General features: G+C 40.6%; 1 protein-coding gene across 1 annotated transcript in view; it reads left to right on the forward strand.

Annotated features, from left to right (window-relative positions):
• The first annotated feature begins 8864 nt into the window (after window positions 1–8864).
• The window catches only part of LOC118964415 (opsin-5-like), a 63567-nt gene continuing 55266 nt past the window's right edge, over window positions 8865–17165 (forward strand). Inside the window, exon 1 of the mRNA XM_036975467.2 lies at window positions 8865–8952. Within this exon, the coding sequence (XP_036831362.1) occupies window positions 8868–8952 (85 nt within the window). The 5' untranslated portion in view covers window positions 8865–8867. The remainder of the gene's footprint in view (window positions 8953–17165) is intronic.

A 17165-nucleotide genomic window follows, 5' to 3' on the forward strand; every position in this document is an offset into this window, starting at 1 on the left:
TTTGCAGATGAAAGGGGGTTACAACTGTTCAGAATGATGATATGATACAAGGTTATGATTAATAAGTTGACTGTTTATAGATGTGATAGGTAAAGACCTTTAGAGTTTAATTTGGGAAATGGTAACTGTTTAATGAACTGCTCTCGTGGTGCCCCAGATCCTAATGAGTTAATTGTTACTTGAATAATTTGATCGGGTAACAATTAAACATAGTTAGTTTATTAGATAAATAACAGTCTTCAGATTCATGTTAAAAGTCAAGTCATGACAACAGTGTCACGCAACATCAAAGGAGGCATGTCCGAGTGTATGTGAGTATGTGTGTGACCCAACAAAGGCATGTGATGTCCAAATCATCCATGATACTTAATTAGCCGTTTTGATCTGTATCGACTGAATCAAATTGACACTCCACTTCCACAAGCTGAAAGCTTACAGTAGAGACATTCATGTTTATGACTTGTTTCTTCATAAGTGACAAAAAATTGTGAGACAGACCTCCTAAACTCTGTCATCATCATGTAACAGTAATCACAGACTGAGAGGCTGACTCACATGTCAGAGCCCCAGAAGAGAGCACTGAGTCTGGGAGTCCAGCGGCTGATGAGATACTGTACAGAGAGTCAGACAGGAAGTAGTGGAGCATGTAAATGCCATTTATGCAACTTTCTTTATGTAAATGTCATTTCAGCACCTATTACACTATTATAAATTAGTGTTCTTAGCGTAATCATCAGTGAATCTCTGAATAGAGCAAGTCACGCCACACAGCATGAGGCCTGCTATTAGTGATGGCATTCATCTTCGCCATACATACAGCCTGTTGGTATCTGTCAATATATACAGTCCTTAATTGAAACTTCTTGATACACAAAGTGTGTTTTGGGCTTCATGTAATCCTCAGGACCAGCTCTTCCATCTCACCCCACGTCATTCATTCCCTGAATTGTTCACCTCAGTAATGGGTGTCCGTCACCTTGATTCACCAAACCACCTTTCATTGTACTCCATACATGGGGGAGATTACATCATTGTGTTTTCGCTCTCAAATTCTATGCTGTTCAATCAAATCAATCAATAAAATGTATAAAGCCCTTCTTCCATCAGCAGATGTCACAAAGTCCTTATACACTTTATATAGGAAAAGCTACACTGAGTGGAAGGATTTAGAGAAAGTGACCCATACAGAATATCAATGCTTGTTTTTATTTTATTTTACAAACACAGGTTGCTATTGAGGGTGTACTGCATGCAGAGCCTCAAGACTGCTGTGCCCAATGTTGTCTGCCTCTCTGTCTCTGAGTCACTCAGTGGGAAAGACGTTCACATTGCCCTGATAAATGGATGCTGAGTCCTGTGGTATCTAACTTCTATCACCTGAGGAATATTGCCAGAGAGATTTATGACACAGAGATTTATGACACTGAGAGATTTATGACACAGAGATTTATGACACTGAGAGATTTATGCAAGCTGGTCTGCCCCGAAACGCTATTGGTCAGCGCTGAAGTATGTGCACTGACCAAGACCAGCAGGAAAGCACACATTACACTTGATTCAGCTAATGGGTGATTCCACATGTAACTAGATATTTTTAAAAATACTGATTTTAGGGATTTTCACAATATTTAATTCATAGAGGGGTCATTTGGAGGAAGGGTTGTTGACGTATCTTTGAAACTTGTATCTTAAAGCATATTGAGAAATAATTTATTGAATTAGGAACATTTGTGGCATTTTGGCCCTTCAGACATTTTGACTAATGTTTAATCTGTAGATGCTACAATCAATCAAATCATTCAAATGTATTTATAAAGCCCTTCTTACATCAGCTGATGCCACAAAGTGCTGTACAGAAACTCAGCCTAAAACCCCAAAACAGCAAGCAATGCACGGTGGCTAGGAAAAAATCCCTAGAAAGGCCTTGCCAGAACCTAAGAAGAAACCTAGAGAGGAACCAGGCTATGAGGGGTGGCCAGTCCTCTTCTGGCTGTGCCGGGTGGAGATTATAGAAGAACATGGCCAAGATGTTCAGCAGCACGACCAGATGAACTGGGGACAGAAAGGAGTCATCAGGCCAGGTAGTCCTGAGGCATGGTCCAAGGGCTCAGGTCCTCCGAGAGAGAAAGAAAGAAAGAGAGCATACTTAAAGAGAGAGAGCATACTTAAATTCACACAGGACACTGGATAAGACAGGAGAAATACTCCAGATATAACAGACTGACCCTAGCCCTCCGATTTATAAACTATTGCAGCATAAATACAGGAGGTTGAGACAGGAGAGGTCGGGAGACACTGTGGCCCCGTCCGATGATACCGCCAGACAGGGCTAAACAGGCAGGATATAACCCCACCCACTTTGCCAAAGCACAGCCCCCACACCACTAGAGAGATATCTCTAACCACCAACTTACCATCCTGAGACAAGGCCGAGTATAGCCCACAAAGATATCCCCCACGGCACAACCCAAGGGGGGGCGCCAACCCAGACAGGAAGATCACGTCAGTGACTCAACCCACTCAAATGTCGCATCCCTCCTAGGGATAGCATGGAAGAGCACCAGTAAGCCAGTGAGCCAGTAAGCCAGTGAGCACCAGTCAGCACCTGTAATAGGGTTTGAGGCAGAGAATCCCAAGCTTTACCGCTTGAGCTTTAAAATGAGTAGTATTTAGACTTCAATAACAATTTTCTTACATTAATTTATGAATATTGAAAAATATAAACATTAATATTGAAAATATATATTTTTTATTTGTTAGCCAGGATCGCAAATAGAGATGTGCAGAAAGATAATCATCCTCTGTGTCTATGGATCATTTCCCCTCAATGTATTTTTCATGACAGCCAGGCCCATCTATTCAAAGAAACATGATTTATTTAAATCTCAAATTGAGCAAAATAAGTAGTTTCCAGAGAATTGCGGTAAACAGCGCCACACTCAGGCAGAAAACTGAATGTTCTATACTCAGCCAGGCCCATCTTTTCAAATAAAATATTTATATTTTAGCAAAATAATATAAGAAGTTTTTTTGTGATCACAAGAAAATCCTAACAATTCAAGTAAAGAGAGACACAGTCTGGCAAAAATCTGAGTGTTCTATCATAAAGTGAGAACAATTAGTTTCCCTGGCTACTACATGGCCGCTACTTAGAAATACTAACAGTAAATTCATAGATGACATTCTCTGCTATAAACCTGTCTCCTCTCCAATATAATCACATAGCTTACACAGACCCACCACAGACCTTTGACAAATACATTCTGTGAAAAGGCGTCCCATGGCCTGCTTTGCCAACTAGCTCAATGTATTCCAAACACTGGTGGTAACCAGATGATCCCAATAATTGATGTAGTAAACGATTCTCCCCTCTGGTCTGTTCTACTGCAAACTGTCTGGAATTTGCTGTTTCCCTGTTTGCTACTCAAATACAGGGGCGCAACTTTGCATTTTTGTCCACTGCCAGTTTTGTCATTGGAATGTGATACAAAACTAGGCAACGGTGTGCTTTAGGACCATGCCGACGCCTCCTAGCGGTCGGGTAGGCTATTTGGAGTGATTATCCAGCTGGATAAAAAATTATATATTATGTTCCCCACACTTCTAAAATCAAAGTTGAGCTCCTGTTCAAATATATTTTACTTATTCAGTAACTATTAACGACAGGCTTTTCGCCGTATTACATAATGTCCAATGTAACATGCCTAGCTGAAACTGTATGCACGTGAACAAGCATTAACACTTTGCCGCCCATCACTCACCTTTTATGTTAACAATAATGCCCTTATTTTATGTATATTTTAAAAGTATTCAAATTAAGCAGATGCTGTTTTCTAAAGCACCTGTGGTGCTGAAGTTCAGGCCGAGGTAGGTAAAGTTTTATGTGTGCTCTAGGGCAACGGTGTCTAGATGGAATTTGTATTTCTGGTCCTGACAACTGGACCTTTTTTGGAACACCATTATTTTTGTCTTACTGAGATTTACTGTCAGGGCCCAGGTCTGACAGAATCTGTGCATACTAGATACTGCTGTAGGCCCTTCTTGGTTGGGGACAGAAGCATCAGATTATCAGCAAACAGTAGACATTTGACTTCAGATTCTAGTAGGGTGAGGCCGGGTGCTGCAGACAGTTCTAGTGCCCCCGCCAATTCGTTGATATATATGTTGAAGATGGTGTGGCTCAAGCTGCATCCCTGTCTCACCCCACGGCCCTGTGGAAAGAAATGTGTTTTTTACACTGTTTGTGTACATAGATTTTATAATGGTGAATGTTTTTCTTCCATCAATTTGTATGGCAGACCCTCATGCTAAATTGAGTCAAAATATTTTTTTAAATGAACAAGAAGACTTTGCTTTTGTTTGTTTGTTTTTCAATTAGGGTGTGCAGGGTGAATACATGGTCTGTTGTGCAATAATTTGATAAAAAGCCAATTTTACATTTGCTCAGTACGTTGTTTTCACTGAGGAAATGTAGGAATCTGCTGTTAATGATAATGCAGAGGATTTTCGAAGGTTGCTGTTGACGCATATCCCGCAGTAGTTATTGGGGTCAAATTTGTCTCCACTTTTGTGGATTGGGGTGATCAGTCCTTGGCTACAAATATTGGGGAAGATGCCTGAGCTGAGGATGGTGTCAAAGAGTTTAAGTATAGCCAATAGGAATTTTTGGTCTGTATATTTGATTATTTCATTTATGATACCATCAACACCACAGGCCTTTTTGGGTTGGAGGGTTTGTATTTTGTCCTGCAGTTCATTCAATATAATTGGAGAATCCATTGGATTCTGGTAGTCTTTGATAGCTGATTCTAAGATTTGTAATTGATCATGTATATGTTTTAGCTGGTTTGGTCTTTGTTCTTTGTTATAAAGCCAAAAGATTGGAGAAGTGGTTTATCCATACATCTCCATTTTGAATAGATAACTCTTTGTGTTGTTGTTTGTTTAGTGTGTTCCAATTTCCCCAGAAGTGGATAGATTCTATGGATTCTTCAGTTACAATAAGCAGATTTCTGACAAGCTATTCGGTCTTTTTCCGTAGTGCTGTATTGTTTTAGTTATTCACCATAGTGAAGGCTTAGACTCATGTTTTCTGGGTCACTATGTTTTTGGTTGGATAGGTTTCTCAATTTCTTTCTTATGTTTTTGCTTTCTTCATCAAACCATTTGTCTTTTTCAAAAAAATGTTTGTCTGCTTTACATTTTTAGATTTGATAGGGAAGCTGAAAGATCAAATATACTGTTTAGGCTTTCTACTGCCAAGTTTACACCTTTACTATTACAGTGAAACATTTTGTCCGGGAAGTTGTCTAAATGCGATTGAATTTGTTGTTGCCTAATTGTTTTTTGGTAGGTTTCTATGCTACTTACTATATTTATATTGTTTCTTATTATTACGCACTTCCTTTGGCTTTGATGCCTCATGATTGAGTATTACTCTGTTCAAGTAGACTGTGATTTTGCTGTGATCTGATAGGGGTATCAGTGGGCTGAACGTGAACGCTCTGAGAGACTCTGGGTTGAGGGCAGTGATAAAGTAATCTACTGCCAAGGGATGAGCTGTAGGTGTACCTACTGTCACGTTCTGACCTTTATTTCCTTTGTTTTGTCATTATTTAGTATGGTCAGGGCGTGAGTTGGGGTGGGCAGTCTGTGTTTGTTTTTCTATGATTTTGGGATTTCTATGTTTCGGCCTAGTATGGTTCTCAATCAGAGGCAGGTGTCATTAGTTGTCTCTGATTGAGAATCATACTTAGGTAGCCTGGGTTTCACTGCTTGTTTCCGTGTCTGTGTTTTTCACCACACGGTACTGTTTTGGTTTTCGTTCGTTCCACGTTTATTGTTTTTGTATTCAGTTGTTCATTTTGAGGATTTCTTATTAAAAGAACCATGGACACTTACCACACCGCATATTGGTCCTCCGATCCTTCTCGCCTCTCCTCTTCAGACGAAGAGGAGGAAAACCCTTACACCTACCATAGGAGTCCCCTTGAAGCCTACCACTGACTATGTACAGACTCAGAGTGCGAAAGAGCTGCAGGAGTTGTGACTCATTTTTATTGTTGGTTTTGTCATAGTTGTATCTAGGGGGGCATATTTGGGAGGGAATGCTGTCATCCAGGTAAGTGTTTGTCCCCCTGTGTGCTGAGTGTCAGGTTCTTGTCCAGTTCTGGCATTTAGGTCACCACAGACTAGTACATGTCCCTGGGCCTGGAAATGGTTGATCTCCCCCGCTAGGATGGAAAAGCTGTCATCGTTAAAGTAAGGGGATTCTATTGGAGAGATAGAGGTAGCACACATGACAAATGTTCTCTGAGATAATTTCCTTATTCATTTCCACCCAGATCTAAAATGTTCCTGTTTTTACTCATTTAAAAGAGTGGGTTAGCATACCCCGTGAGTCTCTTCCCTGTTTCAGGGGGCGGGGTGCATGGTTCTCTCTCTCGATCTCTTCCTCACCTCTCCCTCCATATCTCTATGAACCTTTCTGGCGCAGGTATTCCACTAGCGACCCACCTCAACATCCGATGAAATTGCAGAGTGCCAAATTCAAAATACAGAAATAGTCCAAATAAACATTCATAAAAAATACAAGTGTTATACATCGGCTTAAAAATGGACTTCTTGTTAATCCAGCCGCTTTGTCAGATTTCAAAAAGGCTTTACGGCGAAAGCATACCATGCGATTATCTGAGGACAGCGCCCCGCTTACAAAAGCATACAAACATTTTAAAACCAAGTAGAGGAGTTACAAAAGTCAGAAATAGCAATAAACTTACCTTTGAAGATCTTCATATGGTTGCAGTCACAAGAGTCCCAGCTACACAATAAATGTTTGTTTTTTTGTTCGATAAAGTCCCTCTTTATATCCCAAAAACTCTGTTTTGTTCAGTAATCCACTGACATAAAGGCGGTCAAAGCATGCAGATGAATACATTTTAATAGCACTGGTAAAGTTTGTCGAAACATGTCAAAAGATGTTTATTATTAATCGTCAGGTTGTCAATTGTCTATAAAATCGATAATATTTCAACCGGACAATAACGTATTCAATAGAAAGGAACTAGGTCACGCGCGCAAACCAGCTCTGCATTCTTCCTCAGTCCACTGACAGAAAGGTCTCATTCTTCTTCATTTTTCAGAAAACAAGCCTGAAACAATATCTAAAGACTGTTGACATCTAGTGGAAGCCATAGGAACTGCAATCTGGGTCCTAACCCATTAGACACTCTATAGGCATTCAATTAAATACCCACATTAAAAAAAATCCCACTTCCTGGATGGATTTTCCTCAGGTTTTCACCTGCCATATCAGTTCTGTTATACTCACAGACATTATTTTAACAGTTTTGGAAACGTTAGTGTTTTCTATCCAAATCTACCATTATATGCATATCCTAGCTTCTGGGCCTGAGTAACAGTCAGTTTACTTTGGGCACGCTTCTCATCCAGACGTCGAAATACTGCCCCCAAGCCATAAGAAGAAGATTTTTCTTGGAAACTCGCACATGTCCATCTCCGTTCCTCACAATCACAGGTGTCATCAGCCCCCCCTCTCTAACCTTTGGTCTGAATGGCTGGAATGGTTTTTCCATCCTCCCATACTCACCCAGGGCCACTGATCAGTAAAGCCTGTATTATTATTAAAGGGGTACTGCAGAACACCATCTTCAGATTCACTGATGGGAGTGAAGCCCTGTTTTTTTCCTTCATTTTTACATTTTGGTCATTCAGCACATGGTTTTTCAAACTCTGTCGATCCAGATGCCAAGAGTGTGCAAAGCTGTCATCAAGGCAAAGGGTGGCTACTTTAAAGAATCTCAAATATAAAATATATTTTGATTTGTTCAACACTTTTTTTGGTTAAGACATGATTCCATTTGTGTTATGTCATAGTTTCGATTTCTTCACTATTATTCTACAATGAAGAAAATAGTAAAAGTAAAGAAAAACCCTAGAATGAGTAGGTGTGTCTAATTTATATAGGCCCATTCCTCATCTTTTTACCAAAACAGATGATTAGATTATAGCTTTAAGTGTGGAGGTAATTTGGCCCTATGAGGCTGCAAAATGGGGATAATTTTGAATAATGCCTTCTGACTTTTCCCGGTATCAAGGTAATTCTTGGAGAGTAAGTATGCCTAGTTTCACGGTTGATGTGCTAAGCGAAGCCTGACCCGTTGAAACAGCTGTAGACTAGCTCCTCTCCGATTGAGGCTTCTATGGAACGACAGGCACTGGGGCTCTCCTTGCTGCTTTGCTACAGTATCTCTCCTCGTAATGCACTCAGTGTGTGTGTGTGTGTGTGTCTGTCTGTATTTGTGGTCGTGCTCTGCCAAAAGGTGTTATTCGCTCTACAGGAGGAGGACCAGGAGAGTTTTTGCTGGATTAGATAGTGTTCCCTTTTTCCACACACCATGACATACACACACACACACACACACGAAAACACTGTGAAGAAAATGCTGTTATCACAGATGGGTGCAAGTGAAATTTGGACAGGAGCATAGAAAGACTGCACCATTCCCCCAGGGCAGGAGTGTGTGTGTACATGTGTGAGCATTTTCATGAGTGTACTTACACTCACAGTTGACAGTTGTCATCCTAATCTGCTCAGCGAGGGGAGGTGGGGTTGGTGTGTGTGTGTGTGTGTGTACTTAGCATGTCTGGGTGCATATGTGTGGGAGTCCATTATGGAGAGGGAATATAAAGATTCTAGGGGCTGATTGAAAATGCTACCTGTGGTAATGTCAAGGATAAGCCTGGTTCAGATGAGCCTGTGTCCCTCTTGGAGGTCTACTTCTCTCGCTGGCACCGTTTGGGGAGTTTGAATACTTGTCCGTACTGGTCTGATCTGTCTGTGGAAGATGAGCATGGAGGAGGACAACAAATACACGTCCAAACTGTCGCCCACTGTGGACCACTGGGCAGGCATGTACCTAGTGGTGATAGGTGAGTTACTTACAGCTGATACTGCTGTTCTCTTTTAATTCCTTCTTCTTTTTCATTTGTTTCCCTGTGTGGATTCCCTATTCAGCATGGGGCTGGTAGTTTGGAGTTTGAAACACAAATGGCAGGAGTTTAGATATTAGTGCATCATGTATTTTTTGGGGGGGGGGGGGGGGGAGACGGTGATTAGAGATGATGGAAAGGGAATTGTACAGACTCTCTGCGTTTTGAGGTTTTCACACCAAGTCATATCCGTAGACGATATAGGCGTTATACACTGAGTGTACAAAACATGAGGAACACCTTCCTAATATTGAGTTGCACCCCCTTTTGACCTCAGAACAGCCTCAATTTGTCGGGACTTTAAAAGGTGTTGAAAGCGTTTCACAGAGATGCTGGTCCATGTTGACACAGTTGTGTCATGTTGGCTGGATATCCTTTAGGTGGTGGATCATTCTTGATAAACACGGGAAACTGTTGAGTGTGAAAAAAACAGCACTAACTGGTGCGCCTGGCACCTACTACCATACCCTGTTCAAAGACACTTAAATCTTTCACCCGCTGAATGGCACACATATACAATCCATGTTTCGATTGTCTCACAGCTTAAAAATCCTTCTTTAACCTGTCTCCTCCCCTTCATCTACACTGATTTAAGTCGATTTAACAAGTGATATCAAAAAGGGATCAGAGCTTTCACCTGGAATCAACTGGGGAGTCTGTCATGGAAAGAGAATGGTGTTCCTAATGTTTTGTAAACTCAGTGTACAGTATAGAATAGGTTACAGTTACAGAAGAATTGATTGGACACAAAGCATTATAGTTGTCTTTTCAATCATTGGTAATGTGTGATCTAGTTCTGTTGATGTGTGAATGGTTATTGTGCGAAAGAAATAGAGCCTGCACACTCATAAACTCCACCATGTACCTTAATTCGAAAACAAACAATGTTTAGATCCTTCAAGGATCTTTGTCAGGTGACTAATGGTAATTGTGCATCCATTGATTTTACACAAGCTGTTGCGTATCGTTTGTCACTGATTGTTTATGTTGTACGCAGTGGAAACCGTATCTTTCACTGGTCTGACGTCAAATTGGACTATCCATAAGGATATCCACGCAAACAAGATACAAAAAAGGTGAATTTGGAATCTGTTTATTCCTTATAAATTCACATTTGAAAAGTGTGAATGTTGGAAGTGTGCTACAGCAGTCCAGTCTTTCCAGTTGTAATTCTGATCTCTGCACACTCTCTCTTGTTTAGGGCATGCTTCCACAACAGTTCCAAGCAGTTCCATAGAGCTGAATTGGACCATACTTGGTGATATTGAAGGTGTTGTTTTTTTTCTATTTGCTATGGAACAGTTTAACTGTAAGTTGTCTCGGGTGAAACAGAGGTGGTGTCTGAACATGGAGCCTTGGTCCTGTCTGCATGTACTCTGTAGAATCTTTAGTACTCAGTCTTTATTCATGTGACTGTAGAACTCAATCTTTATTAATGTGACTGTAGAACTCAATCTTTATTCATGTGACTGTAGAACTCAATCTTTATTCACGTGACTCTATAGAACTCAATCTTTATTAATGTGACTGTAGAACTCAATCTTTATTCATGTGACTGTAGAACTCAATCTTTATTCATGTGACTGTAGAACTCAATCTTTATTCACATGACTCTATAGAACTCAATCTTTATTAATGTGACTGTAGAACTCAATCTTTATTCATGTGACTGTAGAACTCAATCTTTATTCATGTGACTGTAGAACTCAATCTTTATTCACATGACTCTATAGAACTCAATCTTTATTCACATGACTCTGTAGAACTTAAGCTTTATTCACATGACTCTGTAAAACTTAAGCTTTATTCACATGACTCTGTAGAACTCAAGCTTTATTCATGACTCTGTAGAACTCAAGCTTTATTCACATGACTCTGTAGAACTCAAGCTTTATTCATGACTCTGTAGATCTCAAGCTTTATTCACATGACTCTGTAGAACTCAAGCTTTATTCATGTGACTCTGTAGAACTCAATCTTTATTCATGTGACTGTAGAACTCAAGCTTTATTCACGTGACTCTATAGAACTCAATCTTTATTCACGTGACTCTGTAGAACTCAAGCTTTATTCACATGACTCTGTAGAACTCAAGCTTTATTCATGACTCTGTAGAACTCAATCTTTATTCACATGACTCTGTAGAACTCAATCTTTATTCACATGACTCTGTAGAACTCAAGCTTTATTCATGACTCTGTAGAACTCAATCTTTATTCACATGACTCTGTAGAACTCAATCTTTATTCACATGACTCTGTAGAACTTAAGCTTTATTCACATGACTCTGTAGAACTTAAGCTTTATTCACATGACTCTGTAGAACTTAAGCTTTATTCACATGACTCTGTAGAACTTAAGCTTTATTCACATGACTCTGTAGAACTTAAGCTTTATTCACATGACTGTAGAACTTAAGCTTTATTCACATGACTCTGTAGAACTCAAGCTTTATTCTCTTTCAGCTTCACATTTCAAACACTTTCGACATGTCAACTCCAACACTTGCATGATCATGATGTTAATAGGTTTGAGCGTAAAATCACTCACTTAAAAAAAAATCTCAAACATCCAGAGACACATTTTTATCACACATCGGTATGCAAGCACACACACACACACATGCACAAGCACACGCACACACTCCTATCCCTGGTGCCTAGGTGCCATAAATATTGGAGTTCTCTCACTTTCTACTTTACACTGTCATCCCTGGACCTCAGCTTCCAGTAGTGAAAGTGTCCTGTTGGTTAAAATGTGTAAAATGTACTTACTACCTTTTAGCTACTTTGCAAATACTAAGCATGTTAGCTAACCCTTCCCCTAACCCTAACCTTAGCCTTAACCCCTAACCCTAACCTTAACCCCTAACCCTAACCCCTAGCCAACTATTTTACATTAGTCACAACAAATTGAAATTCATAATTCTTTATAAGATATTCGTTACGATATTAACATTTTATGTTCATCCAATGTGATGTTGGTCCGCATAAATGGGATGCAACTTGGATATAGACGGTCCATGAATCGGCATATGTGAATGTGAGTACCCTGATTACCTTGAAAAAATGGTCTGACATCTTGGACGAAGTCTCCAGTTCTTTAAACCTCAGTGTCTCTGATAGACATGAGCCTGCAAGTCTCATCTCCACAGCGTTGCTGGAGATTCTGCAGCACCCCTGAAAGAGAAGTACACTAGCTAGTTATAAAGTTATAGAATTAGTACTGTCTGTTCAGAATGAAATGCAATAATTCAGGATAGCCTACTACACCATGAGAAGGCCAATAATTTAGCCACAGAGGATAAATAGCTTATTTAAAAAAATTGCTTTGCTGTGGATTGTTTGTAGCCCAAAAACAAGACAATAAAGGCATACAGTAGCCTACAGTCAGGAACGTATGGCAAATCTGTCAGTGAACAGCATGCAGACAAAACAGGCCTTTCTCTATATTTCAAATACAATCACGGGAAAACCCTTTCAAACCTGTATGCTGTAGGCTACCAAAATATTTGATCAACTTCCAAATAGGCCTATTGAGCGAACAGAGAGCGAGAGATAGCCAATGCTCTCGTGAAAACATCCTATCGCCGGCGAGAGTGTGTGTTACATCTCCTCCTGTCACGCCCTCTACTGCTCATCCTGTGTCTCCTTGACCTGCCGCCACTCCCCCAGTTCCCTCTCTCTCCCTCTCCCTCTCCCTCTCTCTCTCCCTGTGTGTGTGTGATTGGGTGGGCGGAGACAGAGCAGATCCCCACCAGCTGCAATCTGTTCCATAATCAAGACTTCTACAAATACTCAGTCCTGCCACTTCCACACTGCCAGATCATAATCTCTGCTCAGTCAGTCTACGTTTCTAGCTGTTTGTTACTATTTAGATCCTGTTAACAGTTGTGCCTGTTTTCCTTGCCTGACACAGTACTCTCCACTACAGTTCTGCCCGCTCTGACTCTTGTGCCTGTCTCCAGTCCCACGTCTCCTCATCCTGCTACTCTGCCCTGTATTCCCCACTCTACTGCTTCATTGGATTCCCCTCCGGACGTGCTTGCCCTGTCCCATCCCCTCTCGCTCCAGCCTCAGCCTCATCCTCCGCACCTGGTTTCCTGCAACCCGCCCGAGCTTCCCTTGGCCTGCAATCCATCTTCCCCCTGTGTTTCAATAAATACCTTGGTTATTTCATCCCAGTCTCCTCGTCTGAGTGTGCTTTTGGGTATCCCTGTTCCACTCTGCATAAGAGTGTGGTGGAATTATTGTAATCAAAAGGAGAGACTTTTAACATTTCTTCAAAACAATCAAACTTTATTATTTCATTACTGCAGAAATGGAGCTGGTCAGTAATCACCCCTCGAGGGGATCACTGAGAACTCAACCAGCTGGTTGGTAATCACCCCTAGAGGTGATCACTGAGAACTCAACGAGCTGGTTGGTAATCACCCCTAGAGGTGATCACTGAGAACTCAACAAGCTGGTTGGTAATCACCCCTGGAGGTGATCACTGATAACTCAACCAGCTGGTCAGTAATCACCCCTGGAGGTGATCACTGAGAACTCAATCAGCTGGTTGGTAATCACCCCTGGAGGTGATCACTGAGAACTCAATCAGCTGGTTTGAGCCACAGCATTTTATAGCCATTAAGTCCATCCTCCTTCAGTCTACATGACAAACAACAGATGCATGGAAAGTATCACAATTTTAAGATTTGTATGAAATTAACTTATAATTCACAGCAGACAGTATCTGATGTAAAAACTGTCCTCATTGTGTAGAGACCAGTGTCTGCCCCCCCAACTCCATAGTGGAGTCATCTCCCCCTGGTACCCCAGTACAGAAACATTAACCCGTGCTCTGGAATGTGATATTACCAAAGACATGGTACATCTTCTGTCAGTGTTAAATCCCCCAGAGGCCCACTTTCAGTTCCCACAGACACAATAGAGTTATAAGAACCTTCTATTATTTTGCATAAAACAACTATTTGATGCAATAACACCATTCTAACATAATCTTGCAATTTTGCTCTCACAAGAGCTTTGCGTTATTGGGCTAGTCAGGGAAACTGGAAAGCAATTTTAGGACTATAAAATCCTCCTAATTTTGTACAATATGTGTGTCTCCACACACCTAGGCTATTAATGGATTCAAGACGAGGTTGTTTTTATTGATCTTAGTTTGTCAGAGTCAAAGTAGCCTGTCATCTTGATGTATTGTGCGATATTAAAAAAATATTCTGCCAAAGTCTCCAGTCATGTAAAATGACATGAAATGCTGTTATAAAAGGACACATTATTTCCAGACCCTCGGCTACAAAAACCTTTCCCCGTGTGTGCAACTTCTGGAAGAGCCTCTACTCTACTGCTCTATGCCACTACACACATGTGATGATGTGCATGCAATGCTTTATTGTAAAGGGGATTTTTTTCTCATGCTGTCTGGTACCTCAGAGCTCCCCAGGTCACCCCCCCTCTCACGCTAACTTTTTGTTTCCGGCACCTCCCGATTTACAAATTAAGCACTGAACACAGGCATAGAATCTAAAACTAACCACCATATACTAAAATAATCACACAAACCACTAGCCAGCCCGCGATATATCATGAGTTAGAAAATGTATAATATTAGGCTATATTATGAAGTTATTATTTAGGAGCATTGAAGATGAATCACAATCAGTAAGAAAATAACCAGCTAGCTAACTAGCATATTTACATCAATCATAAACATCAATGGTCAGCTGACAGCCTACCCTCTTTTCCCAATGTCAATCATGTCTTTAGGAGGCACTGTGACTAGCTTACTTACAATTTGTGATAAATGAGTGTGTTGTTACAGAAATGAATAGGCCTATGCTCAAAAATGTAAATGTTTTGCTACAGAGGCAGTTAGTATGTGACAGAAGAGGTGATTATCAGGTTACTGTCCTCAGAACACATGCACCTTGGGAGAGTTAAACGTATTCATGCCAGAGTCTTTAGAAATGGCTTGGATTAATGTATGTGTCAGTCTACCTACAATAAGGAGCAACTTTATCGCATAGAGGTGTAACAAAACTCCAGCTGTTATTGTGATATTTGTGTACTCGACATTTGGTTTTCCTTGTCTGGCCTGTGTGTGTCTAAATCTGACAAACAACCGGGTAATGTGGTGATGTGGTGTCGGGTCATCGGAGCAGACCATCACCTGGCTCAGGTCTAACTCTCTGAATAAGACATCATGCATCGCCAGGCTGTAAGTAAGGGAGGAATAATTGAAAGGCAAACTTCCATCCCGATCATCAACCCTAACCTCCTCCAACGAGACCAGGACCATGTTACTGTAAGTAAGGCACAACAAAAATAAGTGTTTTTGGAAAGTTCAAATCGCTGAAGATGTCAAGACTTACAAATGTTCACGATTCATTTCTTTCTCCCAGTGACACAAGGAAAACATGCCATTCTTTATACATGAACATTGAAAGATATTTTCTATTGACGAGGTCTTTCAGTTGGCCACTCGAGTGGCCGCCTATGTCAGGTAGGCGGCATGTCTACTTCACACAGCCAGCAATGAATTTACATTGTAGATGCATCATAAATCATTACCATTGAGAAATTTCACCACTGATTCTCCTTTTCCACCAACGGTTGCTGTGGATTGTTCTGTCAAGGTACTGTTGGCTTTCTGAAGGACAAAGCCTCACATCCTTCCCTTTCACTGAACAATGGGAGATTACATTCAGATTATAAACCTGTGGAGGAAGAATGAATACAATATTTCCCCTTGGTTTAATTAAATCTCCATCAGAATATGGGACTGGCGGAGTTTGGAGGGAGGGTTGGAGGGTGTTGAGGTGGAGGGAGACGTTATATAAACGAGATTGAAACCAGAGTGATTCAGGCCACATTAATCAAATATCTCTAATGTGAGAAACGTGGGCTGCAATCAATTTTCTAATTAATGTTCCATTATTATGTTTGCTGTAGCTAGCTGGACCTCAAGCATGTTTTCTGGGTAACAGGTTAGGAGAGGGGAGAAGGGTGATAAAACAGGTCAGATGTGGAGAGGTTCCTATTCGAGAGGAAAAAGGGTATGTGGGGTGTCAACCTGCTAGTATGGTTAAGGTCACGGTTCCCCAACACGCAGCCCGTGGGTGGTTTTATTTCACCCCCCCCAAAGTTTTCTGAGCAAAAAAATAAATAATAATAAAATAATAAAATCCTGCTTAAAAAACAAAACATTGTACATAAAAGACTGTAAAAGACTGTAAAATCACCAGGAAAATCAGCAGGAAATCAGCTCAAAGTGATTTTAATTCTGGGAAATCTTCCCCAAGTATTCCAGAAATAGAGAGGAGAATGTGATTGTATCCCAATGTAATCAGGGTTTGAAATGATTTAGTTTTTGTCAAATACTATAATTGTTTGGGATTCTGGTGGGCAATTTGCAGTGTACAAATAATGAATTATGTGTTCCGCCCCCCTGACCATCCACTCAAGGAAAAATTGGCCCATGGCTGAGTGTAATTGGGGACCCCTGGTTTAGGTGATGAGAGTTGAGGCATGATGATTATAGATCCATAATGGATTATGAAGCTTGATTTAGCATATTTGTATGATTTTTTCCCCCACCTTTATTTAACCAGGTAGGCTAGTCTGAGAACAAGTTCTCATTTACAACTACAACCTGGCCAAGATAAAGCAAAGCAGTGTGACACAAACAACAACACAGAGTTACACATGGGATAAACAAACATACAGTCAATAATACAATATAAAAAGTCTATATACAGTGTGTGCAAATGAGGTAAGATAAGAGAGGTAAGGCAATAAAAAGGCAATAGTGGTGAAATAATTACAATTTAGCAATTAAACACTGGAGTGATAGATGTGCAGAAGATGGCAAGTAGAGATACTGGGGTGTAAAGGAGCAAAATAAATAACAGTATGGGGATGAGGTAGTTGGATGGGCTATTTACAGATGGGCTATTTACAGATGGGCTATGTACAGGTGCAGTGATCTGTGAGCTGCTCTGACAGCTGGTGTTTAAAGTTAGTGAGGGAGATATGAGTCTCCAGCTTCAGTGATGTTTGCAGTTTGTTCTAGTCGTTCCAGTCATATATTTTATTAGATTAGCTTTTGCCGTAATCTGAGAAAAGTGGGAAAATAATAACCCAGAG

The sequence above is a fragment of the Oncorhynchus mykiss genome, chromosome 4, assembly GCF_057628025.1.
Source record: "Oncorhynchus mykiss isolate SJ-2025 chromosome 4, ASM5762802v1, whole genome shotgun sequence".
In the NCBI taxonomy this organism is placed as follows: Eukaryota; Metazoa; Chordata; class Actinopteri; order Salmoniformes; family Salmonidae; genus Oncorhynchus; species Oncorhynchus mykiss.